This window comes from Rhinatrema bivittatum, chromosome 8, assembly GCF_901001135.1.
Source record: "Rhinatrema bivittatum chromosome 8, aRhiBiv1.1, whole genome shotgun sequence".
NCBI classification, from domain to species: domain Eukaryota; kingdom Metazoa; phylum Chordata; class Amphibia; order Gymnophiona; family Rhinatrematidae; genus Rhinatrema; species Rhinatrema bivittatum.
Window position 1 is genome coordinate 96,820,698 of NC_042622.1, and position 26,332 is coordinate 96,847,029.

The 26,332-nt window shown below is 48.1% G+C and overlaps 1 protein-coding gene across 1 annotated transcript in view; it reads left to right on the top strand.

The window, feature by feature from the left end:
- QSOX2 (quiescin sulfhydryl oxidase 2) overlaps window positions 1-26,332 on the top strand; it is a 245,999-nt gene that overhangs the window by 99,494 nt on the left and 120,173 nt on the right. The window contains 2 exon segments of the mRNA XM_029611684.1: window positions 1,472-1,584; window positions 2,628-2,714. Of these exon segments, the coding sequence (XP_029467544.1) occupies window positions 1,472-1,584; window positions 2,628-2,714 (200 nt within the window).

Consider the following 26,332-nt stretch of genomic DNA (forward strand, 5'->3'; position numbering starts at 1 on the left):
TCTGTAGACAGATCACAATGTCTCGTGGAGCATTTCTCGGCGCCGCACCCAATGCTCTGTGTGCCCTTTCGACCGCAATCTCCGTGGACACTTCTGCGGTGTCCCCATTACTTGACGCCACAGCGGCTTGCAAAATCGCTCGGCATATACGCGGAACTATCTCCGCTATGTTTGCAAATGCTGGTTCTTCTGGAAGACCCCGAATACGTATATTATTGCGGCGTGTGCGGTTCTCTATATCTTCCAGCTTAAGTGCCGCGTCCTCTTGTAACTGTTGAATAGTTGCAATATCTGTTTTTAGGCTTTTTATCCGCATGTCTTGTTCCTCGAGCTGGCCCTCACTGTCGTCTACCCGATGATCCAGCTCTTGAATATCAGCATGGATGGAGGAGATGGCCTCTCGAAATTCATCTGTTAACGTTTTAATGTCATTTTTCAGGTCACGAAACCAGTGTTGAAGATCTCTCTTAAGGATTGGCTCCTCACTGCCATCCGACTCTTGGAGCTCCAGCCGCTGTTTTTGCCCTGCGCCATCGGGGCCTTCTCCCCCCATGCTTCCACTCAGGGCTGCGAAACGGGAGCCTCCGGCATCAAATGAATATTACTGAAAATCCACCGCTTTTTTTCTGGTGGACACATTCGCTATAATGTTAGCACCCTGCAGAATACACAATCCTTGATTTTGCTGCGTGGGAACCGGAATATTTAGCTGTTAATGCTGAGGCGGGTGACGGAGAGAAGATTTATGCGGCCATCTTGGTCAGATGACGTCACTTCCCCATTTCTGTATTCTAATCTTAATCGGTCTCATAGTTTTTCCAATGTAGGCAAGCTCGCACGGACACCATATCAAATAGATCACACCCAAAGATTCATAAGATGTATATAACAATAATTTAAACAGGCATCGAGCAGCTAAAGTAAAAACCTCGCCATTGAAAGAGAGCGGGCAAACTTTACAGTGACCACATGCAAAGTGACCTTGTATTCTAAGCGAGGTGATGCAATTTTCCTTCCCCATACCTAAACAAGCTCCCGGAAATGCTTGCCACCTAAAAGCATGTGTAGTTGATCCCCTCACATGTGCTTGTAGGTGAGTAAGGGCTGGGCCAGTTTTTAAAATGCCAGTTTGCCTGAGTAAATTTGGTGTTTACCCCAGTACATGTCTTTTGAAAACTTTACTCTCCATGCAAAATTCTAGTAGCTGTGCAGGTGCTGGTGAAAGCTAGATTCTTGGCAGGTTCGGATATAATTTATTGGGCATTGTACATCCCTAAGGTCACATCTTCAGATAAGAGAGAAGGAACCTTTGTAGTCTAAAAGGTTCATATGCACCATCTGTGCTGGAAAAGTCCCTTAAATGATATCCCAGCCTTGAAATAATCCTCTGTCGTTATGTAAGTTTAATTATTTTTCAATTGTCTGTGTTTAATGGTGGTGGTTATGTTGATTATGTGGTGTTTGTTTTCAGCGGGATCAGATCGCGAGGTGCAGACGGTCAGGCAGATGATAATAGATTACCTACAGAATGCTTCCCCAGATAGCAGGCCTTCAACATACCCATCCTTAGATCCGCTCAGGTAAGTGGCTAGGCTGACAAATTAGAAATGTGAAGAATAGAGCATGTGAGTGCCTAGTGTTTAGAGCAATGGGCTGAGAACCAGGAAAGCCAGGGTTCAAATCCCACTGCCACGTCTTGACCTTAGGCAAGTCACTTCACCCCTCCATTGCCTCAGGTACAAACTTAGGGGGTCATTTTTCAAATCGTGATGGGCGTTATCACATGCAATAATGCCCTAACACACGCGATAACTACTGCATCGCAATGTTAAAATGTAAATGAGGGGAAGGGGAGGAGTTTGGGCGGCATTTAGTAAAATGAGGGGCTGATAGTGATTAATGTTTCATACATTATCGCGGGCAGTAGTGTCGGAAATACTATACCTTTTCTACTGGTGCTATGGGGTGAAAGTGTTCAGCTCGGCTACAACCGTGGCGTGCGATACCACATCACCGCAATGTGGCCAACTTACACTTTTGACCCTGCCCCTTTTTTTGGGGGGGGGGGGGGGCAGGCAGTCATTTCGCTATCATTATATCAAAATGATAAATCTAGGCCTTAGATTGTAAGCTTTCTGGGGATATGGAAATACCTATAGTACCTGAATGTGATCTGCTTTGAAGAGGCTGAAAAAGCGAAATATAAATCAAATAAAATAGCTTACTATTTACTGTGTCCATGCAATCTGCTTTCTGTACAAGGTAGTCTAAACGGAGACAGCTCAGTATGGGAAGCCAGTGGCTGATAAACTGTTTTCCTGCGTGACTTATGTTAAACGAGATGCCTTTCCTCAAAAAGAAATCTGAAATAATTGCATTTAAAAAAAAACAAAACGGTAATATGAATTATTTGCTATGTCTTGTAGCAGTTTGGTGCAGTACTGAGTACACTGTTTGCACTGTGGTTAAGTACATCAGAAGATGTATGCCATTTGTGTCAAAAAGCAGAATTCTGTCTCCTGGCTTTTTACTTTTAGTTCCTCAGTATTATAAACCTTTAAATGCATATCACGAATGTGATAGAGTGAATAACTTTCTCTTGTAAATTCCTCTACTTTTCTGGACAGATCCAGTGTTGCTGCCCTTTTGGACAAAAAGCTGCTCATTACACTGCCATTCTTTTTGAGAGCGACAACTCCTATTTGGGACGCGAGGTATTTCTGTAGTTCATGCTTTTCCCATTTTTTAAAGCTAATATTTAGCAGCAAATTCTGAGTCATAAAACCAAACACCCAGATGCTTTCAGCCACTCAGGAAGAGCAATGGCTTTCTTCAGCTAAAGGTTCTGGAGCATCTTAATGCCAAAATGAAATGGGTAACAGAAGCGCATCTGCAAACCACGTGTGTGTGTGTGCCAATGTAACCTATCAGATGGCTCCATTGGTGCCTAAACCCCTCATAGCCAAAGCCCCTAGGTTCCTGTGGCAGATTTTCAAGATTATATTGTATGTTTGCATAATTTTGCATATATTTGCATATTAAATGTAATTTCTTTTCTTTTACATTTTATAAAGACATTCTCTAACATTTCTGTATCCAGTTAATTTATGTGGTTCTTTATTTGAGGAAAAGGGATCTTAGTTATAGATTCTGAAGGGTAAGGGATTTGAAGATAAGGGGAGGGAGAGTGGGTCTCAGAAAAAGAAAATGAAGAAGGGATCTCAGATTTAGAGGGATAAATGATGGAGGAGAAGATGGGGGGAATGAGGGAGGAGAGGAAAAGGGAATGAGGAGAGGGATTAAGGCGTGGATGGGGGAAGGTGGGGGATTTAGGGTTAGGAAAGGAAGGAATGATCACTCACACCATTCCCCCAGGCATTGATCTCCTCACTCACATGTTACACCCACTCCGATCCCTTTGCTCACTGTCTCTCTAAATATGCCTCTCTATGCTCCTTATTCACACAGCACAGTCCCTCTGATTCTCCTAGAACAAGCAGGATGGTAGTCCTCCCATGTGGGTGACATCATCAGATGGAGCCCGGCACGGAAAACTTTTATCAGTTTCTAGAAAAGTTCTAGAAACTTCTAAAACTTTGACTGGCAGACTGAGCATGCCCAGCATGCCACTATCCACATGTCCAAGCGCTGTCCCTCTTCAGTCTCTCTTTTTCCGCAAAGTGCTTGCCTCGTGGAAGTGGAGCTCTGCTCTTTTGATTTTTCACAGTTTTTTTTCTGGTCGATTTTTGGCTGTTAATGCGCTGTGTCCCTCTTTCACTGGTCGGTGTCCTTCCCGCGGCATGGTAGGTTTAATTTCTCCCTTGTTGCGGTCAATTCCCAGTGTGTTGCTGTCTGGTGGCTGCTGGCCATCGACCGCTCGCTGGTTGTTTTTCATGACGTCATCTGGCTTTAGACGATGCCCCCAGGCCCGAAGACAGTGTCTATCACTGATCAGCATGAGGTTTGTATCCTCTGCCTGGGGGTGTCGCACTACGTCCAGGGGTGCACTCTCTTATCCACGGCTGGATAAGATGGAAAAGCTTTTTGGAACCAAAAGGTCTGAACCATCTAATCTGCCGTCAGGGGCGTTGACCGGGAGGGCCCAGGGAGCCATTAGATATGCCATCCTTTCCACTCCTCCGTTGGGACTCGCTCTCGTAGGTAGGCCATCTCTGGTGTCCTCGCATTCCGAGAAGTCAGGATCTTCGCCTTCTCTGGCGCTGCGGAAGGACTGGGCCAAGCATCAAGGGAAGTCTTGCAAGCATAGTCACCAATCGCCATCTCTACACGGCACCGGGACAGATGCGGCACCAGCGGCTGCCGTGCCAGCACCGAAGCGACCCACGTGGGGAGGAGACCTCAGCCTCTATGTGACCCGGGAGTCCCAGGCATTCCCCACCGGTGTTGGTGCTGGGCACCGAGCCTCCTTGAGGCTCTGGTGAGGACTCCCCCTCTTCCTCCTCAGTCCATTTTTTCAAGAGGAGTTGGATGGCAGGGTTCAGCTAGCGGAGCTACGAGCCTGTGGGGTATCGAGCCGCCTTCAACATCGGTTACCATGTCGGTGCTTTAGCCTGCGCTGTCTCTTGGCACCTCTGCTCGTGCATCTAGATGTTCTTTTGGGCATACTACAGACACAACCAGTGCCCGGGGTAACATCGGTGCCCCAGCGGCCAGTGATGCTCTCCTCCGGAGCTATTCCCATCATCAGGTCCTCTCAGGAAGAAGAGATGATATGGCTGATGGTGCCCATGGGGCTGCTAGTTCCGCAACTGTGATTCCTCGATCCCGGGCCACTGGGGATTGTGATGATCCTGGGGCTGTCTGTGCCATCGATGCCCAAACTCAGAGGCTTGGGCATGGTTCCTCCAGGTCGGCCCCCAGAAGAGGAGGGGAGGATGATACCTCAGTCTTCTTCAGATGACGCAGGCGACCTTCTCTTGGACCTGTCTCCGCTGGCTGAGAAGTATAGGTCCCCTCCAGAAGACCTTTCCTTTGTGGGCTTTGTCTGGGCGATGACGGAGGCCACCCGGCGCAAAATGCTGGAAGTCCTCTAGTTCATGGATGTCCCAAAGGAAATAGTAAAATAAAAGTGAATGAACCACATGCACATATGAATGCTACTTTTGTATAATTCAAGTGATAACCCTCATAAATGAGCAAAAGGCACAGATGTTTGAAAAAACGTTTTGTCACTTGTTCTCTTTTGGTAATGCAATTTTTTCATTTGCAAAATATGAACAATATGCCTGCTCAAGATATTTAATCATAGGGTTTAACACTCGATATTTTTGTAATGCCACATTTTGAAAACCTTTTAACATTTTGCTATTTCAACCCCATCATAAACTTTTTAAAGGACACTTATCCTTAAAGTGGTGCAAGAGCATTCAATACATCAGCTCTGCTCTACCCGTCACAGCCTGTGTTTCAAAATCTTCGTCAGGGACCACTCTTTGTAGCGTCTTAATAGGAGGTTTTGCTTGCTATATCGATGTGGCTGTGGCTTTGTGAAGCCAAAGGAAATAGTAGCATCTTCAAGTATCTGGATCTGGGAGCACCCCTTGACTGTTCCTTCAGTCACTCAGAAGGCAGACGCAATTTACTTAGTGCAAGAAGCGTTGGAGTTTGAGAGGCGCCATCTCCTACATCAATCTGTTGTGGTGGAGTCCACCTTCAAGAAAGCCAAGCACTCTCTCATCCTCTCCTCAGCTCCTCCAGGTCAAGAGCATAGGGCATTGGATGCCTTGGGTAGGAAGGTCTACCAGGACGCTATGCTCATTGCCAGGATTGCCTCCTACCAGCTGTATATGACCCAGTACAACTGAAACTTGTGGAAGCAAGTCCAGAAACTGTCTGAGCGCCTGCCTCAGCAGCAGCAGGATGCCAATTCAGTATTGGACAGCAGGGTCTGGAGGTGGGTAAACATGAGGTGAGATCCACCTATGATGTTTCTGAGACAGCAGCCAGGGTGGCTGCAGCGGGTATTGGTGCCTGCAGGATGGCCTGGCTCCGTGCCTTGGACCTTCAACCGGAGGTCCAAGACAAACTGGCCCATCTGCCCTGCACGGGGGAGAATCTCTTTGGAAAAGGTCAGGGATGCGGTGGCCCAGTTGAAGGACCACCATGAGACCCTTCAGCACCTTTCGGCCAGCACCTCTGACCTGTCATCCTCGGTCAGAAAATCCTTGCAACAGGGCTCTAGGAAGATCTATCAATAGAAGAAATATTACCCTCCTGCCTCGCGGGCGTGCACGCCATGTGCAGCCTCCCGGGGTCGCTCCAGATAACAGTGGGCCCCCAGGACTCAGCCAGCCACCCAGCAGGGCCCCGCTATGGGGTTTTGACTCGGAGCAGGGGAGCATGAGCCAGATTGGCGTACCGTCGGCACCCTGCCCTTCAGTTTGGGGCAGGCTGCATCTTTTTGCGGACCACTTGCCCTGCGTTACCTCGGACCAGTGGGTTCTCTCCATTGTTCACCAAGGGTACCAGTTAAACTTCAGGGATTTCCCTGCAGACTCTTCCCACATGTCTATCGTGGACCTCATCTGCTCATCAGGAAATACTTTTGACAGAGTTCTCCACCCTTCTAATGGCTGGAGTGGTCAAGCTTGTTCCTCTGCACCAGCGGGAACGGGGGTTCTACTCTCGGTATTTCCTGATACCAAAGAGAACAGGGGGCCTGCACCCTATTCTCGATTGAAGAGCCTTGAATAAGTTTCATCAAGATGTTCTCTTTGGGCACCCTGATCCCACTCCTGCAAAGAGGAGACTGTGCACCCTCAACTTAAAAGATGCATACACCCACATCGAGATATTTCGTGGTCACAGGAAGTATCTCCAATTTGTTGTGGACAGGGAACACTTCCAGTACAGAGTGTTGCCATCCAGCCTTGCATCAGCCCCTCAGGTTTTCTTCAAGTGGTTGGCACTGGTGGGGGTGCACCTCCGCCGTCAGGGGATACACCTAGATGTTCCCCTACCTAGACGACTGGCTGGTCAGGAGCGCCACTCAGGGTGCACTCCGTCTGACCATCGGAGTGCCGCAATCTCGGGGATTTGTCATCAATTACACCAAGTCCCATCTCAGCCCATCGCCATGCCTGGACTTCATCGGGGCCAGACTGGACACAGCTGAAGCCAGGGCATTTCTGCCTCATGATTGAGTGCTTGCCCTGTCATCCCTTGTGAGTTTGGTCTGCCAACGCCGGCAGGTTTTGGCTCGTCTTTTGCTTCATCTTCTGGATCACATGGCAGCATCTGTCCATGTTTACCCCCTTGACCCGTCTGTGCATGCACAGAGACCCAGGACCTCAATGCTACCGGCGTGATAAGAATTTTCGTCTTGAACGTCGGTATAGTAAAAAGATGTAAATAAATAATGCACATGTCTGCATTACACAGCCTCTCCAGGTCTCCCTGTTTTGGTGGGAGGATCTGTCCAATCTAGAGCAGGGGGTCCTGTTTCAAGTTCCCCCTCCCTAGGTCATACTGACCACTGATTCATTCCCCCTGGTTTGGGGGGCACATGTGGACAGCCTCCATACAAAAGGTTGCTGGTCGGCTCAGGAATCTCAATACCAGATCAACTTTTTGGAGCTTCGGGTGATCCGCTCTGCTGTTTGGGCGTTTCAAGATCGTTTGTCCTACAAAAGTGGTCCTGATCCAGACAGACAATCAGGTGGCAATGTGGTACATAAACAAACAGGAAGGCACTAGTTCATTCCTCCGCTGTCAAGAAGCGTGCAGATATGGGCCTGGTCTCTGTCCCAAGGCAGCTCCTATAGGCAATGTACTTAGCAGGGACAGACATTGGTGGTTGCGGACCGCCTGAGTCGAGCGTTCTGACCGCACAAGTGGACGCTAGATTCAGCTGTAGCAGACTGGATCTTCCAGCTTTGGGGAACCGTGGACATGGACCTTTTTTTACCTCCCCTTGCAACAACAAAGTGAGCCACTTCTGCTCCCTGTTCAGGGCAGACGGACTACCAGCCTCGGACACCTTTGCCCACCATTGGGGCAAGGGTCTTCTGTACGTGATTCCTCCGCTTCCTCTGGTAATGAAGACCCTCTTGAAGCTCCAGCAGACAAGGGGGACCATGATCCTGGTGGCTTCTTATTGACCAGACAGGTCTGGTTCCTGCTCCTGTGAGACCTGTCGATCAGAGATCCGATCAGTCTGGGGACCTCCCCCGATCTGATTACACAGGATTGGGGCAGGCTGTGCCATCTGAACCTCAGGTCATTAGCTTTAAACGGCCAGGATGTTGAGAAGCTAGTCCTATGGTCCCTTGACCTCTGATATATTTCAGGTACTGGTAGCTTCCAGGAAGTCTTCCACCAGGAAGTCTTACAGACTGAAATGGAAGAGGTTCTCCATCTGATGCGAGGGTCATGCTTGCTCATTCGCCTGTCTCACTCCGAAGTTGCTGGAGTATCTGTGGCACCTCTCGGAGACTGGGTTGAAAACCAATTCAGTCAGGGCATATCTGAGTACCATCAGCTCTTACCATCAGGGTGTGCTGGTACATTCATCTCTGTGCAGCTCATAGTAGGGCAGTGTATGCGGGGTCTACTTCAGTTGAAGCCTCCCGTTGTGTCCTGGGTCCTAAACGTGGTATTGGCGTGGCTCATGTGTGATCCTTTTGAGCCACTGTGCTCCTGCATTCTGAAGTTCCTGGTGGCAGTCACTTTGGTGCACAGGGTGAGTGAGCTTCAGGCTTTGGTTACATATCCGCCCTACACGAAATTCTTTCTTGATAAGGTGGTTCTGCTTCCGCATCCTAAATTCATGCCTATGGTGGTGATGGATTTTCATCTCAATCAGTCTATCATTCTGCCCACCTTTTTTCAGAGGTCTCATTCACACCAGGGCAAACGGGCTCTGCACATTTGGATTGCAAGAGGGGCCTTAGCTTTCTATCTAGAATGCAGATCAGGCCACAGGCAGTACACACAGCTCTTCATATCTTTTGACAAGAATAGATTGGGAGTTGAGGTGCAAAACAAACTGTCCAACTGGCTGGTGGATTTGTATCTGCTTCTGCTATATGCTGGCGGGCCTTCAGCTGGGAGGCCATGTCAAGACTCACTCTGAGAGAGCTATTGCAGCGGCGTGCAGTAGCCCACTTGCAGGCTGCTCCCATTGGTCGAAATCTGCAAGGCTGCGACGTGGAGTTCCCTACACTCGTTCGCAGTCCACTACTGCTTAGACAAGGATGGTCGGCACAACAGTAGCTTTGGCCAATCTGTCCTTCATAATCTCTTCCAGCCTTAAACCCAACTCTCTCTGCCTAGGGCCCCATTGTTAGGGTTCATGCTGCTTCCCTCTGTTACCAACAGCACTGTAGTTTCTTGTGCCCGTTGGCGCCCAGTCAGGTGCTGTGGGAGCAGCCTGTAGCTTGTTATCCACTCACATGTGAGGACTACCATCCTGCTTGTCCTAGTAGAAAGCAGAGTTGCTTACCTGTAAGAGGCGTTTTCCCAGGATAGCAGGATATTCGTCCTCAGTAAACCCGCCTGCCACCTCACTGTAGTTGGGTTCTCCTGTGTTTTGTTTTTATTTTTTGCTCATGAATTCTATGTTATGAGACTGAAGAGGAACTCCACGTGGACATGTGAATAGTGGCATGCTGGGCATGTTCAGTGTGGCCAGTCAAAGTTCTTCTAGCAACTTTTGACAAAATTTTCCATGCTGGGCTTCATCTGATGAGGTCACCCACATGTGAGGACTACATCCTGCTGTCCTAGGAGAGCACCAATTACAGGTAAGCAACTCTGTTTTCTTTACTCCGTCCTTCCCAGTCCCCTGGACCCCTCACTCCCACTCCCTCTTCCTGTAGCCACTCAAATCCCCCTCACTTACTCTTACCCCCCTACATCTCTCACATCCTCCCCTTCAATCCCCCCTCAACATCCCACACTGTCTCTCTCTCTCCCTCTAGTTCTTTCTCTAGTCTTACTCCACTTTCCTCCAGGAAACCCCCCCCTCAGAGCTGGTGGCAGGAGGAGCTAGGAAAGCAGAAAACGTTTGGTGAGGCAACGGAGTGCAAACTAATCTTCCTTCTCACATCTCCCTGCTGGTCTCTCTCTCTCGTTGCCACCACAACTCTTCCCCCCTCACCATTTACAAAGGTAGAACCAGCCTTGGAGGTAGCAATGGGAGGTCTGTCTGGCTCATGCCACTGTTGCAGCCTGGGAGGAGTGCAGGGGGATCCCTGTCAGCTGGTTCCTGTTGCTATGCCAAATCCAGGGGCGGATTGGCCTGTCAGGGCTTCAGTCACGCACTGGTGGTCTGTCACATTGGTCACATGATGAAAGGTTGCAGCATGACTACTGCATTGGTTGCTTGCTGTGTTCACATGCTCAGGTGAGCAAAGAGCTAAAGAAGCCGCTAGTAGCCAGTGGAGGAGAGGAAACAGGCTGCTGCCAGAACCCAGGCTGCAAGAGAAGAGATGTGGGAGCGGGCCATTGCCGAAGAAGAAGAGGAGCAAAGCGACGGTGAGCACCAGGCTGGCGGGCCCAAAGGAGAAGAGGAGTGACGCAGCGGCAGGGCACTGCTGGAGTCTGGGCCAGTGGGGCCAAAGGAGAAGAGCGATGGGCAGCTGGCCACCGCTGGAATCTGAGCCAGCAGGGACAAAGGAAATGAAGAGACATGCAGCAGCAAACCGGGGCCGAACAATAAGTAGAGGCACAATTGTATGAGAGAGTTTGGGAGCTTGTGTCTGTGTGAGAGAGAGAGAGAGAGATTGGGAGCTTGTATGTGTACCTGTGACAGTGAGATTGGGAACCTGCATTTGTGTGGGCCTGTGTCAGAGAAAGAGATTGGGAGCCTGCATTTGTTTGTTTGTTTATTTATTTATTTAACATTTTTATATACCGGGATTCATGCAGAATTTGCATATCATCTCGGTTTACATTGTAACTGAAAAAAGACAAGCATGAGGAATGCAAGTTACATAGAACAGGGTATTAAACTTGGAACAGATTACATGGGTAAAATAACATGGGTAAAATAACTTAGTACATAATAGAGGATGGAGAAACTGAAAATTATCTTATGTAATATTTTATATTTTAAGCTTGGTTGAGGGTCTTTTGATGGACTATGTGCTAGTGAGTAGGCGTTGATGTATCTTATTATCATGATTGGAACGCTTGTTCGAATAGCCAGGTTTTTAGTCTCTTTTTGAAGTTGATTGGGCAATGTTCTGTTCGGAGAAAAGAAGATAGGGAGTTCCAAATTGATGGACCTGCTGAAGACAATGCGCGTTTGCTTAGCGAAGTTTTGACGTGTGTTGTTCGTAGAGTGTTTTTGTAAGCTGTTCTCGTTGGTCTAGTTGTAGATGACATTGAAGTGGAGAGTTGAGTTCAAGAGGAAGCCCTTGTGTATGGTTTTGTGAATGATTGATAGTGTTTTGTATAAAGATTCTGTACTTTATTGGGAGCCAATGTAGGTCCCTCAAAATGGGGGTGATATGATCTCTCCTGCTGGTCTTAGTATCCTGGCTGCGGCGTTCTGCAGCATTTGAAGGGGTTTAAGGGTGTTAGCTGGAATGCCGATTAGCAACGAATTGCAATAATCGATTTTAGAGAATATGATTGCTTGGAGTACTAATCGGTAGTCTTGGAAGTGCAAGTAGTGGTCTGAGACGTTTAAGGACTTGTAATATTAAAAAAAGCCCCTCCTTAGCAGTGTTATTGACGAATCTCTTTAAGTTTAGTTGATCGTCCATGATGACTCCTAGGTTTCTCACTTGGGCAGCAAAGGATGGGTTGATTTATTGGTTTGCGTTTTGGCCTGGCGGTTGTTACCGTCTTGAGAGATAAGGAGTATTTCCGTTTTATTGGAATGAGAATTAGATTAAGGCTTGAGAGCAATTTGTTAATGGAAGATAAGCAGGCTCCCAATCTCTCTCTCTGTCGGAGCGCGGTCGTCGCCGATGTCCGGAGGAGGGGCGGGGGGGGCTGTAAAAGTAAGTCGCTTCGTCGCTTTAAACTGCCCCCCCCTCCTCCCCGGAGCAAGCTGCTCTTCGCGCCCTGCTTCGGGAGGAGAGAACAAGGGACTGGCAGGCCTGAGCGTAAGATTGCCGCTGGTTGTCGTCGCTGATGTCCGGAGGGGGGGGGGCTGCAAAAGTAAATCGCTTAGGTCGCTTTAAACTGCCCCCCCCCCTCCTGAGCAAGCTGCTTTTCGCGCCCTGCTTCGGGAGGAGAGAACAGGTACTGGCAGGCCCCGAGCGTAGCATTGCCAGCTCTCCCCTCGCTCTCTTGCTACTTTTTTCGGGGGTTTTTTTTTTTTTGCTTCGGGAGGAGGGGACAGGACTGGGCTGCACCTGAGGACCGGACGCGGCCAGGGTATGTGAGCGGGGCTTGGGGGAGGAAAGTTTGCCGATCTACCCTTACCCCTACCTCTAACGCTGTGTAGGGGTAAGGGTTAGGCAGTAGTAAGTTAGCAGGGTAACGTGCGGCAAAACGGGCAGGGTGGTAAAAAAGCGATAGTCGGGGGGCGCGCGTACTGTATGGGAGGGAATAGCTAATTCGCTCGTTTACATTTAATATACATGCCGCGGGCGGAAGGGGTCACCCGGGATTTTAAGAGGGCGGTAGGGATGAGTGTAAAGGGGGATAGTTGTATCGCGGGAAGGGCTAACGATGCCGGAAAAAGTATGAGTAGAGGCGAGTTAGGACAGGGTAACCGCGGCCGCACTTTACTGTATCGATCTGTAAGTTGGCCTTAGATAACTTATCTGGCTAACTTGTTTCCTCTTTGATCCGCCATTCCCTACCTAACAGGTCTATCCAGTAAAGTGCGCCGCGTTTACCCCGCTCCTAACCCGCGTTCTACTCACTTCCTCCCTTGCCGCCGCGTTGCCCTTCCTGCGATGCCACACCCCCTTTAACCTACTCCTACCGCGTCCTAAAATCCCCGGGCAACCCCTTCCACACGCGGCATGTATATTGCAATGCAAAAGAGCGAATTAGCTATTCCCTACCATCCAGTAACGCGCGCCCCGACTATCCCTTTTTTACCCGCCGTTTTGCCCCGCGTTTAACCTGCTAACTTACCGCCTACCCCTACCCCAGAGCAGGGGTAAGGGTAGATGGCAAACTTTCCCCCAGCCCCTGCTCTCCTGCCTGGCCGCGTCCATGGGTGCCGGTCCCCGGGGCAGTCCCAGTCCTCTCCCATCCTCCCGAAGCCAAAAAAAAAAAACCGAAAAAAAAGTTGCAAGAGAGAGAGGGGAGAGGACGGGCAACCCTACCTTCGGATTGCCAGTCCTCCCTCCCCTTCTCCCGAGGCAGACGCGAAAAGAGCCTTGCTCCGGAGGAGGGGGGGGAGGGGGACTGGCAGTACGAAGCGACTTCTTTTGCGCCCCCACTCCGGATATCGAGGACGGGATTGCCAGTCCCCCCTTCCCTCCTCCCGAAGCAGGGCGCGAAAAGCAGCCTTGCTCCGGGAGGAGGGGGGAGGGGACTGGCAGTATAAAGCGACTTACTTTTGCAGCCCCCCATCCGGACATCAGCGAACGCGACCGCGGCTCCCCTCTCCTGCCTCCAGCTGCTCAGGAAGATGGACGTCACGTCTTGAGCGGCCATCAGTAGAATGGATCGCGGCTCCCTCCCCTGCCTCCCGGCAAAGATGGACGCCTGCACGGGGGAAAGCGGCCCCTGTGCGTGCAATTGGCCGCTCAAGACGTGACGTCACATGCCGTGACGCCAAACATCGTGACGTCACGTCTTGAGCGGCCAATTGCACGCACAGGGGCCGCTTTCCCCCGTGCAGGCGTCCATCATCGCCGGGAGGCAGGGGAGCCGCGATCCGTTTCTGCTGATGGCCGTCTCCTCCGGAGTGCTGCAAAAAAAAGTAAGTAGCTTGGTCGCTTCACACTGCCAATCCTCTCTCCCCTCCTCCCGGAGCAAGGCGGCTTTTCGCGCCTTGCCTCGGGAGGAAGGGAGAGGGACTGGCCATCCCGAGCTTAGGATTGCCCGTCCTCTCTCCCCTCTCTCTCTTGCAACTTTTTTTTTTTTCGCTTTTTTCGCTTTTGTTGCTTTGGGAGGAGGGGAGAGAGGGCTGACAATCCTGAGCGTCGGAGAACTGTCCACATCCTGGTACCTGTCATTTCAGTAAAACGGGTTGCGCGGGCCTAACGCTTCACGGACGCTTCTAAGACGCAGCTTGCATTAGCAAGCTATTTACATTTGAAATGACAGATACTAGCGCGTCCGTGAGCGTTAGGCCCGCGCAACCCGTTTTACTGTATAGAGCGCTGTAGTGCTCTACACAGTAAAACGGGTTGCGCGGGTCTAACGCTTCACGGACACTTCTAAGACGCAGCTTGCATTAGCAAGCTATTTACATACAGGATCAAGCGGTAGGTGAGCTGCACTGTGCGTGCGGCAACCGCGGGTGCGCCGGGGCACTAACGCAGCTCTTCCTACCGCTCGGTACTGGATTTGACCTGTAAGTTATCTGGCTAAAATCTATACAGTAAAAACGGGTTTGCGCGGCCTAATGCTTCAACGGACGTGCTGGTACCTGTCATTTCAAATGATATTTTGAAATGACAGGTACCAGGAAGTGGACAGTTCTCCGATGCTCAGGATTGTCAGCCCTCTCTCCCCTCCTCCCGAAGCAACAAAACGAAAAAAGCGAAAAAATCGAAAAAAAAAAAAAAAAAGTTGCAAGAGAGAGAGGGGAGAGAGGACGGGCAATCCTAAGCTCGGGATGGCCAGTCCCTCTCCCCTCCTCCCGAGGCAAGGCGCGAAAAGCAGCCTTGCTCCGGGAGGAGGGGAGAGAGATTGGCAGTGTGAAGCGACCAAGCTACTTACTTTTTTTTGCAGCCCTCCGGAGGAGACGGCCATCAGCAGAAACGGATCGCGGCTCCCCTGCCTCCCGGCGAAGATGGACGCCTGCACGGGGGAAAGCGGCCCTGTGCGTGCAATTGGCCGCTCAAGACGTGATGTCACGATGTTTGGCGTCACGGCATGTGACATCACGTCTTGAGTGGCCAATTGCACACACAGGGCCGCTTTCCCCCGTGCAGGCATCCATCTTTGCCGGGAGTCAGGGGAGGGGAGCCGCGATCCATTTCTGCTGATGGCCGCTCAAGACGTGAACGTCCATCTTCCTGAGCAGCTGGAGGGCAGGAGAGGGGAGCCGCGGTCGCGTTCGCTGATGTTCGGATGGGGGGCTGCAAAAGTAAGTCGCTTTATACTGCCAGTCCCCTCCCCCTCCTCCTGGAGCAAGGCTGCTTTTCGCGCCTGCCTCGGGAGGAGGGGAGGGAGGACTGGCAATGCCGAAGGTAGGGTTGCCTGTCCTCTCCCCTCTCTCTCTTGCAACTTTTTTTTTCGGGTTTTTTTTTTTGGCTTCGGGAGGAGGGGAGAGGACTGGGGCTGCCCCGGGGACCGGCACCCATGGACGCGGCCAGGGCAGGAGAGCGGAGGCTGGGGGAAAGTTTGCCGCCTACCCTTACCCCTGCCTCTAACGCAGGGGTAGGGGTAGGTGGTAAGTTAGCAGGTTAAACGCGGGCAAACGGCAGGGTACAATAGCGATAGTCGGGGCGCGTGTTACTGGATGGTAGGGAATAGCTAATTCGCTCGTTTGCATGCAATATACATGCCGCATGCGGAAGGGGTTGCCCGGGGATTTTAGGACGCGGTAGGAGTAGGTTAAAGGGGGTTGTGGATCGCAGGAAGGGCTAACGCGCCGGGAAGTGAGTAGAACGCGGGTTAGGAGCGGGGTAACTCGGCCGCACTTTACTGGATAGACCTGTTTACCTGCTAAGTTGTGCCCACAGACCATAGCTAGATATTCAAACGGCGCCACTTAGCCAGATAAGTATGACTTATCCAGCTAAGTTGTTTATTGAATATTGGGCTCTATAGTTTTAAATTACTGGATATGGCATTCATCAGCTGTTTTGAAATATTTGTTTCATTATTTATATGGTTTACTATTACATTTTATATTTCTTGTTTTATTGTTTAATGTTTTATGAAGAATGGTAATGTTTCTGTTTTACATATGCAACTGCTTGTTGCAGTTTACAGTTAAATTTTTGTTGGTATGTTTTCTTTTTATTTTGTTCTCTTTATTCTGAATTTAGTGAGGGTCTGTCTGTATTCTGCCTATGCCAGACCAGGGTGTGAGGTATTCTGTTAGGGTATAGTTTCTGTATAGGGATCTATAGCAGTTTGGCTGGTTCTGGTTTCCTAATAGGAGGTGTATTGATCTTTTAGGGCCCTGGTGTAATATTTGCAGTGTTGCTTTTAATAGGTAAGGGTTTTTTACTGTTTGAGGTGCTGACGGATGTTTTGATCTGGGAAGTTTTCTATATTGTAATTGTAATTTAGTTTATTTATGGTTTTCTTAAAGCTAAGCCCACATCCAGTATGTTACAATAAGCCTAATACCATATAAGTTCCAAGTATTTCATTTACCTTTTTTGCAGGTTTTTATGATTGACACTACAGCACTGCATGTAATATAATAGACATGTTCTGATATTTTTCTTTCAGAAGACTGAATGGCCTTTTTCATGTAAAATCTTATTACAAATACCGTACATAATTTTTAATTGTGTGTGGAAGGTGGGCTGGGGGTGCAAGGCTGTAAGGTTTGCACAGGACACGTAATACCCTTGCACCAGCCCTGGCTGCACTAGCCCCACATAATACACCTGGGGGAATTCTGTGCACAAAAACTTAAAATTCTGCAAAATTTATATTTGGTCAAAATAACACAATTTACATGACAGTCTTTAAGTAATTACATTTTAAATTAATACAGAAAAAAGTTATTACTTAGAAATGCAGAATTTTAAATATTTTGAGCAGAATTTCCCTAGAAATTCACTGTAATAGTGTCCCTTCCACTCGCTCTCCTGGCCACTTTGCCCTCTCAGGCCTCAACTCTACCACCTGCCAGTATCTCTCCCCTCCACCTCTAAGCTCAACCCCTTCCACACTATCGCCAGTCCCAGAGTTTGACCCGATTCTCAGTACTGCCCCTCACACAGGTTCCCTCTGTCCCTCCCTTTCTCACACACATGCTCCCTCTCTCTAGTACACATACACACATCCTCATACAGGCTCCCTCCCTCACTCTCTCGCACGCACACATCCCCTCAAAGAGGGCCCTCTCTCTTGCATACTCACACAAGCTCCCTTTCTCTCTCACACATACATCCTCACACGGGCTACCTATGTCTCTCTCTCATGCACCCCTTCACATAGGCTCTGTCTCACACATACACAATCCCTTCACACAGGCTAGCACCCTCACATACACACGATCCCTTTTTCATACACATGAACTCCCAATCTCTCACACACATACACACTCCTTCCGCACAGGAGACTGGTGAATAAAACGAGAAGCTTGGGAGTGAGTGCCGAGGTGGTGACCTGGATTGCAAATTGGTTGACGGACAGAAGACAATGTGTGATGGTAAACGGAACCTTCTCTGAAGAGAGAGCGGTTTTAAGTGGTGTACCGCAAGGATCGGTGTTGGGACCGGTCCTGTTTCAATATCTTTGTGAGCGACATTGTGGACGGGATAGAAGGTAAGGTTTGTCTTTTTGCGGATGACACTAAGATCTGCAACAGAGTGGACACGCCGGAAGGAGTGGAGAGAATGAGACGGGATCTAAGGAAACTGGAAGAGTGGTCGAAGATATGGCAGCTGAGATTCAATGCCAAGAAGTGCAAAGTCATGCATATGGGGAGCGGAAATCCGAATGAACTGTATTCGATGGGGGGGGGAAAGGCTGACGTGCACGGAGCAGGAGAGGGACCTTGGGGTGATAGTGTCTAATGATATGAAGTCTGCGAAACAATGCGACAAGGAGATAGCAAAAGCCAGAAGAATGCTGGGCTGCATAGAGAGAGGAATATCGAGTAAGAAAAGGGAAGTGATTATTCCCTTGTACAGGGTCCTTGGTGAGGCCTCACCTGGAGTACTGTGTTCAGTTCTGGAGACCGTATCTACAAAAGACAAAGACAAGATGGAAGCGGTACAGAGAAGGGCGACCAGGGAAGGTGGAGGATCTTCATCGCATGACGTACGAGGAGAGATTGAAGAATCTAAATATGTACCACCCTGGAGGAAAGGAGGAGCAGAGGTGATATGATACAGACTTTCAGATACTTGAAAGGTTTTAATGATCCAAAGGCAACGACAAACCTTTACCATAAGAAAAAATCAGCAGAACCAGGGGTCACGATTTGAAGCTCCAGGGAAGGAAGATTCAGAACCAATGTCAGGAAGTATTTCTTCACGGAGAGGGTGGTGGATGCCTGGAATGCCCTTCGGAGGAAGTGGTGAAGACCAGAACTGTGAAGGACTTCAAAGGGGCGTGGGATAAACACTGTGGATCCATAAGTCAAGAGGCCGCCAATGAAGAGTAGGTGACTCGCCAGAATGATGGCTACTGCCTGGAGACAATACCCTTATTCAATAAACATACACATGGTTACTGTGACTCCAACATCACTCTAAGCTTCAACAGCAAGAGGAAATGTGGAAAAAAGGATTTGCACTCACAAAGACGGGAGTAGCTGGCTTGTTACGGCGGTTACTACCTCAAACCAAATAACCAAATTACTACCTCCACCTTCCTCTATTCCTGATGCCTTTCAACTAGCTTGATCACTCCATTCTTATACTTCACTTTCAATGCATATCCAGCATAGTTCTCTGCTTCAACAGCAGGGAGAAGAAAAACTGTTTACTTCACACATCCAGCAGAGGCTCTCTGCTTAAACGGCAGGGGGAAGAAAAAGGGTTCGCACTCACAAAGCGGGGAGCAGCTGGCTTGTTACGGCGGTACTACCCCAAACAAAATGTACCTGATACTCACTCTATCGACGCATATCCAGCATGGCTCTCTGCTTCAACGGCATGGGAGAAGAAAATAACTGATACCTCACGCATATCCAGCATAGCTCCCTGCTTCAACGGCAGGGGAAAAGAAAAACTGATACTTCACGCATATCCAGCATAACTTCAACGGCAGGGGAGAAGAAAAAAGGATTCACACTCACAAGCGGGGAGTAGCTGGCTTGTTACGGCGGTTACTACCCCAAACCAAATGTGCCTGATACTTCACTTTCGATGCATATCCAGCATAGCTCTCTGCTTCAACGGCAGGGGAGAAGAAAAAAACTGATACCTCACGCATATCCAGCATAGCTCCCTGCTTCAACGGCAGGGGAGAAGCCCCGCCGACCACCGAGATTGAGGCCCTGCCTCCTGGCGCTACGATCCGACCCGCAGACCACGTGGGACCCGATGCCACCAATTCAACAAACAGTTAGTAATTGAAAGCCGCGCCCCCGGAAGAGAATCAACCTATTAGACCTAGAGGAGAAATCCTTTAAATTCCAGAGACAACCAGCGGCGTCGCGCGCCGGGCGTCGCGCACCCGAAGGAGCACGACCTAAGGGGCCTGCCCCTTAGTGCGCCCCTTGGAGCGTCCCAGGAGATAACACACACCAATACCGCTAGAGCTCTGACAGAATAATTCTAGGTCATGACAACGCCCCCAGATACAACCGGACACACCACAGCCTAGTCATTAGAGTGCCAAGTATTTCTCAAACAAAACCACAAACAATCACCTTTACCAGAATTCAGCACTCGGCACTGCAATCTCCAGCACGCATCCAACTCGTCCGCCAGCAGCCACTCCTCCAATCATCATCCAGCCTCTTCCAGAAGCCACGCACCTAAACCTCATACAGCAAGCTCTCGTCCAATCACACACTACTATCAAACCTTCTACAACTCTACAACACTACCAGTCTTCGAACTATCATCAAACCCATCCTGCTCTCACCGCACTCGAGACTTAATACTCTACTACAATACAGCACACCAGTTACAATCTGACCACAATGCTCATGGGCCTCCCAATTCCTATCCTCCAGCACAGGAACTTTCTCACAGGAAAACATTCTTTGATCTCACGCCCACCCACCTACAAATCACTTATCCCCATCATGATTTCCCCGTTTACCCAAACTTTAGGCCTAGCTCTTTTTTCTTTGATACTATTCAACGCTCAATCGCTCTCCAAGAAAACACTAATACTCAATGACATTCTCTTGGACAAAAATCCTGACTTCTGCGCCATAACTGAAACATGGCTTAAACACACGGACACCGCACTAATAAACCAACTTCCAATTCAAACCTACGATATCTTCTCGATCCCTAGAAAGAAGAAAAGGGGTGGAGGTATCCTCCTAGCAGCCAAAAAAGAGCTAAAAATTACCCAATGCCCAATTAACTCACCTTCAAAAAATAGAAACAGGCCTATTCAAATCTGACAGTCTACAAATCCTTCTAATCTATGCTCCCCCAGGCCTTCTGGAATCCGATGCATCACCCATACTAGAATTAACAACAACTTACCTAAATCTGGAGCACCCCGCCATAATATTGGGAGACATTCTCTCAACTAATTGCGAATCTTTCCTAACCGCCATGTTGGCCATAGGCTTCAAGCAGATCATAAACAAACCAACCCACAGAGCAGGTCATACCCTGGACTTATATTTGTAAACTCTAACATCTCTCAATCAACTACACCCAAGGCCAACCTGTTCCATGTCTGACCATACTTTAATAGCTTCCGCCTTTCGCTAGAACAAATAAGCAAAAAACCTGTCCCACAACCTGAATTCATATACAGGGAAATCGTGCACATCCGAGGAATTACCAATCATCTTGGCCCAGAACTCCCACTTATAGACACCTCTTCACCCCAACTCAGCCCTCCACTCTTGGTCCAAGATAACAGAAACAGCAGCTAATAATCTCTGTCCTCTGGCAACAAAAAAACTCGATCACAACACCTCCAAAAGACAACCCTGGTTCAAAGAAGAACTTCAAAAACTGAAACACTCCCTCCGACAGAAGGAAAGCAAATGGCGGAAAACACCAACACAGACTTCCCTATCTGCTTACAAACTCGCACTCCACCAATACAAAAGCACTACATTAAAAACAAAAAGGGACTTCTTTGCACAGAAGATCCACCATATTATCTTTGATTCCAAAGCCCTCTTTGCCTATGTATCTAATTTAACGCAAACCACGACTCCTGACATCCCTGCCAACCTAACACAAGAAAAAGCAGAGGAACTGGCCCTCTTCTTTAGCAACAAAATCTCCAACCTAATAACACAGCTGAGAACAAACACCTCAACGCCATCCAACACATACTTCCACCACAACAAAAACATCACTCTACAATCCTTTGAACCCATCACTACTACGGAGATACTTTCTACATTGAAGAAAATGAAACCGTCATCTCACCCATTAGACCACATCCCATCCAAACTTCTCCTGCTAATACCAGACACAATCTCCAACGCCCTGACAGACATCATTAACTGTTCCCAGCACAAGGAATCTACCCGGACGACCTGAAAACTGCATCCATCAAACCGCTCTTAAAAAAACCTAACTTAAATCCTAATGATCCTACCAATTTCCGTCCTATATCCAATCTCCCTTTCATAGCCAAGGTAATGGAAAAATTAGTTAACTCCAGACTCTCAGACTACCTCGAGGAACATAAAATTCTGTTCCCGGCCCAATATGGCTTCAGAAAAGCTTTAAGTACTGAATCACTACTAATTTCCCTGACCGACTACCTCATCATGGGCCTGGACAAAGGTCACACTTATTTACTGATCCTCCTGGACCTCTCAGCTGCCTTTGATACGGTTAACCATTCCACACTGCTAATACAATTAGCAAACATCGGAATAACAGGAACAGCTCTATCGTGGTTGAAATCATTCTTAGAGAACAGAAAATACAAAGTAAAAATTCACAACAAAGAATCTCAACACTACTCTTCATCTACGGGAGTTCCACAGGGCTCCTCCCTTTCACCAACGCTCTTTAATATCTACTTGCTCCCTCTTTGCCAACTGCTAACTAATTTAAACCTTAAACACTTTCTTTATGCAGATGACGTCCAGATAGTCATCCCCGTCAAAGAATCCTACACCAAAACTCTTGAATTCTGGGAAAATTGTCTAAAAAAAATTGATGGACTCCTCTCCAACCTTAATCTAATACTAAACTCTTCAAAAAGCGAACTCCTCCTAATTTCATCTGAAAACAGTAACATCGACACAAATCCTCCACCCAATTTACAAGCTCCACAAGTAAGAAACCTGGGAGCTATCATTGATAACAGATTAAACCTAAAAGCATTCATAAATCAAACTACTAAGGACTGCTTCTATAAACTCCAAGTCTTAAAAAGAATAAGACCACTCTTCCACTTTCAAGACTACAGAACTATTCTGCAATCAATAATATTTGCTAAACTAGATTACTGCAACTCCCTGCTATTAGGTCTTCCTTCATCTCACACTAAACCTCTTCAGATGGTTCAAAACACGGCTGCGAGAATATTAACACTCGGAGAAGAACACACGGCTGCGAGAATATTAACACTCGGAGAAGAGACCACATATCACCAATCCTCAAAGACCTGCACTGGCTGCCAATTCACTACAGAATCATATATAAATCCATAACCACTATCTTCAAAGCTATACATCAACACTCTCAGCTCAACCTTCAAATTCCTCTCAAAAAATTTACGTCCAACAGACCAATCAGAGAATCCTATAGAGAAACCCTACAAGTACCACACTCCAAATCCATGAGGCACATAACCACCAGAGACAGAGCTTTCTCCACTGCAGGACCAACACTGTGGAATTCCATCCCACCAGATTTGCGACAGGAACCCTGCCTTCCCACATTTAGGAAAAGACTCAAAACGTGGCTATTCATGAAAGCCTTTCCCGAACTAAACTGAATCTATTCCATTATTAAAAACTGAACCTATTCCATTATTAAATAGTCGCTCAGACTTTGCCTTAATCATGGTAATTAACATCCCTACCTCATAAGGGCAATTCATTAATGCTTCAAGCACATTGTCTGACATATATACTCTCTCTATTTAATCCCCTGCTTCTTTTTCTATGCTCCAAGTTGTATTACTCCCTTGTTTTATTGTAACTGCATTCCTTAGCCTTTCTCTTGTTTAATGTGTTAATGTTTTATCATTACTGTTATCATTATTTATTACTATTATTAGGATCAATGTTATTTTTTACCTTTTTGTTCCCTATCCACTTGTTAAATGTAAACCGGCATGATGCGATATTTATCGCGAATGCCGGTATAGAAAAACTTAAAATAAATAAATAAATAAACAACCAATAAGGGCTGTATAACATAATCTGGGTAAAAACAAATAAGCATGGGTGTAGCTTGCTTATTGCGGCGGTTACTACCCCTAGTACCTCTAACTAATCAAGCTAGATATTTCACTTGGATGCAGCTCCATCACCGCTCTCTACATTAATGGTGGGGGTGGAAGGGAATTAGAACCAAGAGCTAAGAGAAACAGATAAGTATGAGAGAAAAAATGAGGGAAGCTTGCTGGGCAGACTGGATGGGCCATTTGGTCTTCTTCTGCCGTCATTTCTATGTTTCTATGTTTCTATATGTTTCACAATCTCCTCATATAGGCTCCCTCTCTCTGGCACCCACACTCAAGCATCTGCCCCCTCACCTCCCATGCTCTCTCTCACCTCCTCCTACTCACCCCCCTGCTCTCTCTCACTCTTCCCTCCCCTCTCCCTCCTCTCACACCCGCCTCCCCTCCCCTTTCTCACAACTCTCTCCTCTCACACACACACATTCACTCTCACTGGGACCTTCATCTTTGCTGCGAGCAGAGCACAGTCCGTGGCACATGGGGGCCTTCACTTTCGCCGTGAATAGCGCATCCTGTGGCACCGGGGGCCTTAATTTTCACTGTGAACGGCGCGCGTCCCCACAGCACTGGGGGCCTTCATCTTTGCGCGCTCCATTTGCGGCATGTTAGGGTCTCCCCTGCCATTTCTGCGCAGAATTGCAAAATTCTGTGAAGAAAATGGCAATTCTGCGCAAATTCTGCACTCCGCAGTCGCGCCGAATTCCCCCAGGGCTAACATAAAGAAAAATTGCATCTGGAGCTATCCTATCATGGACCAGGTTTTCCCCAGTCTCTGCTGCATCAGTGATGCATATAGTCTTGGCCAGGGTTTATTTTCCTGTTTTCTTAAGCTGTAGGGAAGGCAGGCAATGTGGATCACTTCTGGTCAAACCCCCCCCCCCCCCCCCCAACACACACACATACAGACACCTCCCCAGGCAGAGCATAGCCTAAGGAATCATAAAGCGGCAGACTGTGTCATACAGTAAGTGAGAATGTGTTGGAGTGGGGAGGCCCTGAGACGTGGAGGCAAGTTACTTTCTTAGAAAGGGAGGGGGGTGAACTAGGTTAGAGATTTACACTTCAGTTAGTTTTCCTGAGTGACTCACTGCTCTCTTGATTAACAAATGTTTGTCCCTATTCAAACCCAATCACACTACCTCAACACCTTTCCAAGGTGAGTAACTGAGCTGAACTATTCAACTTTTTTACTTAGGTATACACTGCTCCTAGCTTATTGCTAGCTTCTGGCTACTTTTTTTTTTGGGGGGGGGGGGGGGTGTTTGGTGTTTTGTTTTTCAATACAAACACTCAATTTGTAGAAGGGAATTATCTTGTTCTGCACCAGTGGGGACAGTTTTTAAATGAGTCTGGCACTTCTGCATGGAGGAATAGGTTTTATATACAATGGCATCACCCAAGACTCCAGTGTGATGTGTTTGGGAGGTATCAGGTTGACTTCACAGAAATGCCTTAATTAAATCATACAGGTCAACAAGATTTGTCTCACTGGTGGTCTTTGATTGTATTGATGAATTTGCTGATTCCAACAGTGAGTGTGTCTTTCCAGAGGGGTGGGGTTGTAAGATGCATCATGTCAATAGGTGCAGTCATAGTTGAGAGCAGAATTGCCAGATAGTCCGACCTGCTAGCCCAGCATCCTATTTCGGATGGTGGCAAAGAGCAAATTCTTGTAGTAAGTGTGTGAGAAACAGGGGCATGTGCAGAGGTTTCCAGCTACTCTTTGGCACCTTCAGCTAGGGACTGTTCTCGCAGTTTGGTGCAGTCAGGTGTTAAGAGGAGGCATTAGGTGAACTGACAGAGCAGTGCAGCTGCCTCCAGCTTCATCTGGGAATCTCTACTTTGCATGAGTTATAAAATTTCCCAAAGGTTGAAAGATGATAAAGCAGCAACAAAATTAGTCTATGGATGCCCAGAAAAGGTATGAAGGTTGATGAGTAGAGCTCAATAGACATATTGATGGTAGTAGTCATGGAGAGGGGAGAACTGTCAATTTTTTGTTTCTTAGCATCCAGACAGAATAATCCAGAACCAGGCCAGAGTTGCAGGTAGTGACTTCCCACACACCTGGTGCTGCAGTTAAGCACTAAAGTAACACTAGATTGGCACCTGGTCTTCCCGATAGGGATCCAGATGGCACAGATGATTAAGCTGATCCTTACACTCTGGAAGATAGGGAAATTATTCCTGGACTGGAACCGTTTAGGACTATGTTGCGGTTCTTTCATAGAGATGCGTTACTGGCTCTGATTTTCCAGACCTTAAATATGCTGGGAGTACGTGGGGCTGATTCCATGTCTGAGCAAAAGAAAATCCCATTTTGGTTTCTTGGCGTAAAGCCTATTCTCTTTTCCCTGTTGCGGAGGTCATTCAAGAATTGATTGATCTTGAGGGGGGTGCTCTGGAGGCTAATTTCAAAGGGGGTCAAGTCTTGGAAGACCTGTACCCCCTGGATCCAGTAGCGAGAGAGAGGTTGCATTTTATGAAATTGAAGGGCTTTTGTGCCGTCTCCAAGCGAGCGACCACCCCCTTGGAGGATGCGCATGATAGAAGGATTGAGGGACATCCTTAAGAAAGCATTTGAAGCAGTGGTGATGACCTCGCAAAAATAACCTCTTGTTGTTCCCTGGTGACTCACTACTGTTTACTTCTCTCTCAGGAGGTAGATGAATCTTGTGTGAATTGCAGGACAGTTACGGAGCTAACAGATGCCTTTTTGGCAGATGCGGGCTGGTCTGCACCTCAGCCAGAGAGGTGGCTTCAGCAATAGCGGCCAGGTGTCAGTTATGGCTGAGAAATTGGTCGGCCAATGCGACCTCCCAAGGCTAACCTTACGAAGTTGCCATCTAAAGGGTCGCTCTTGTTTGGGAGCAAGTTGGAGAAAATGGCCAATAAGTGAGGCGAGACCCAGGTTCCTCAGTTGCTGGAAAATAAGCAGACGCAGCACTCCTTTAGCAGGAGAGGTTGTGCTAGGGGAAATAAGCATCTTCGACTCAACAGATGAGCGACCTAT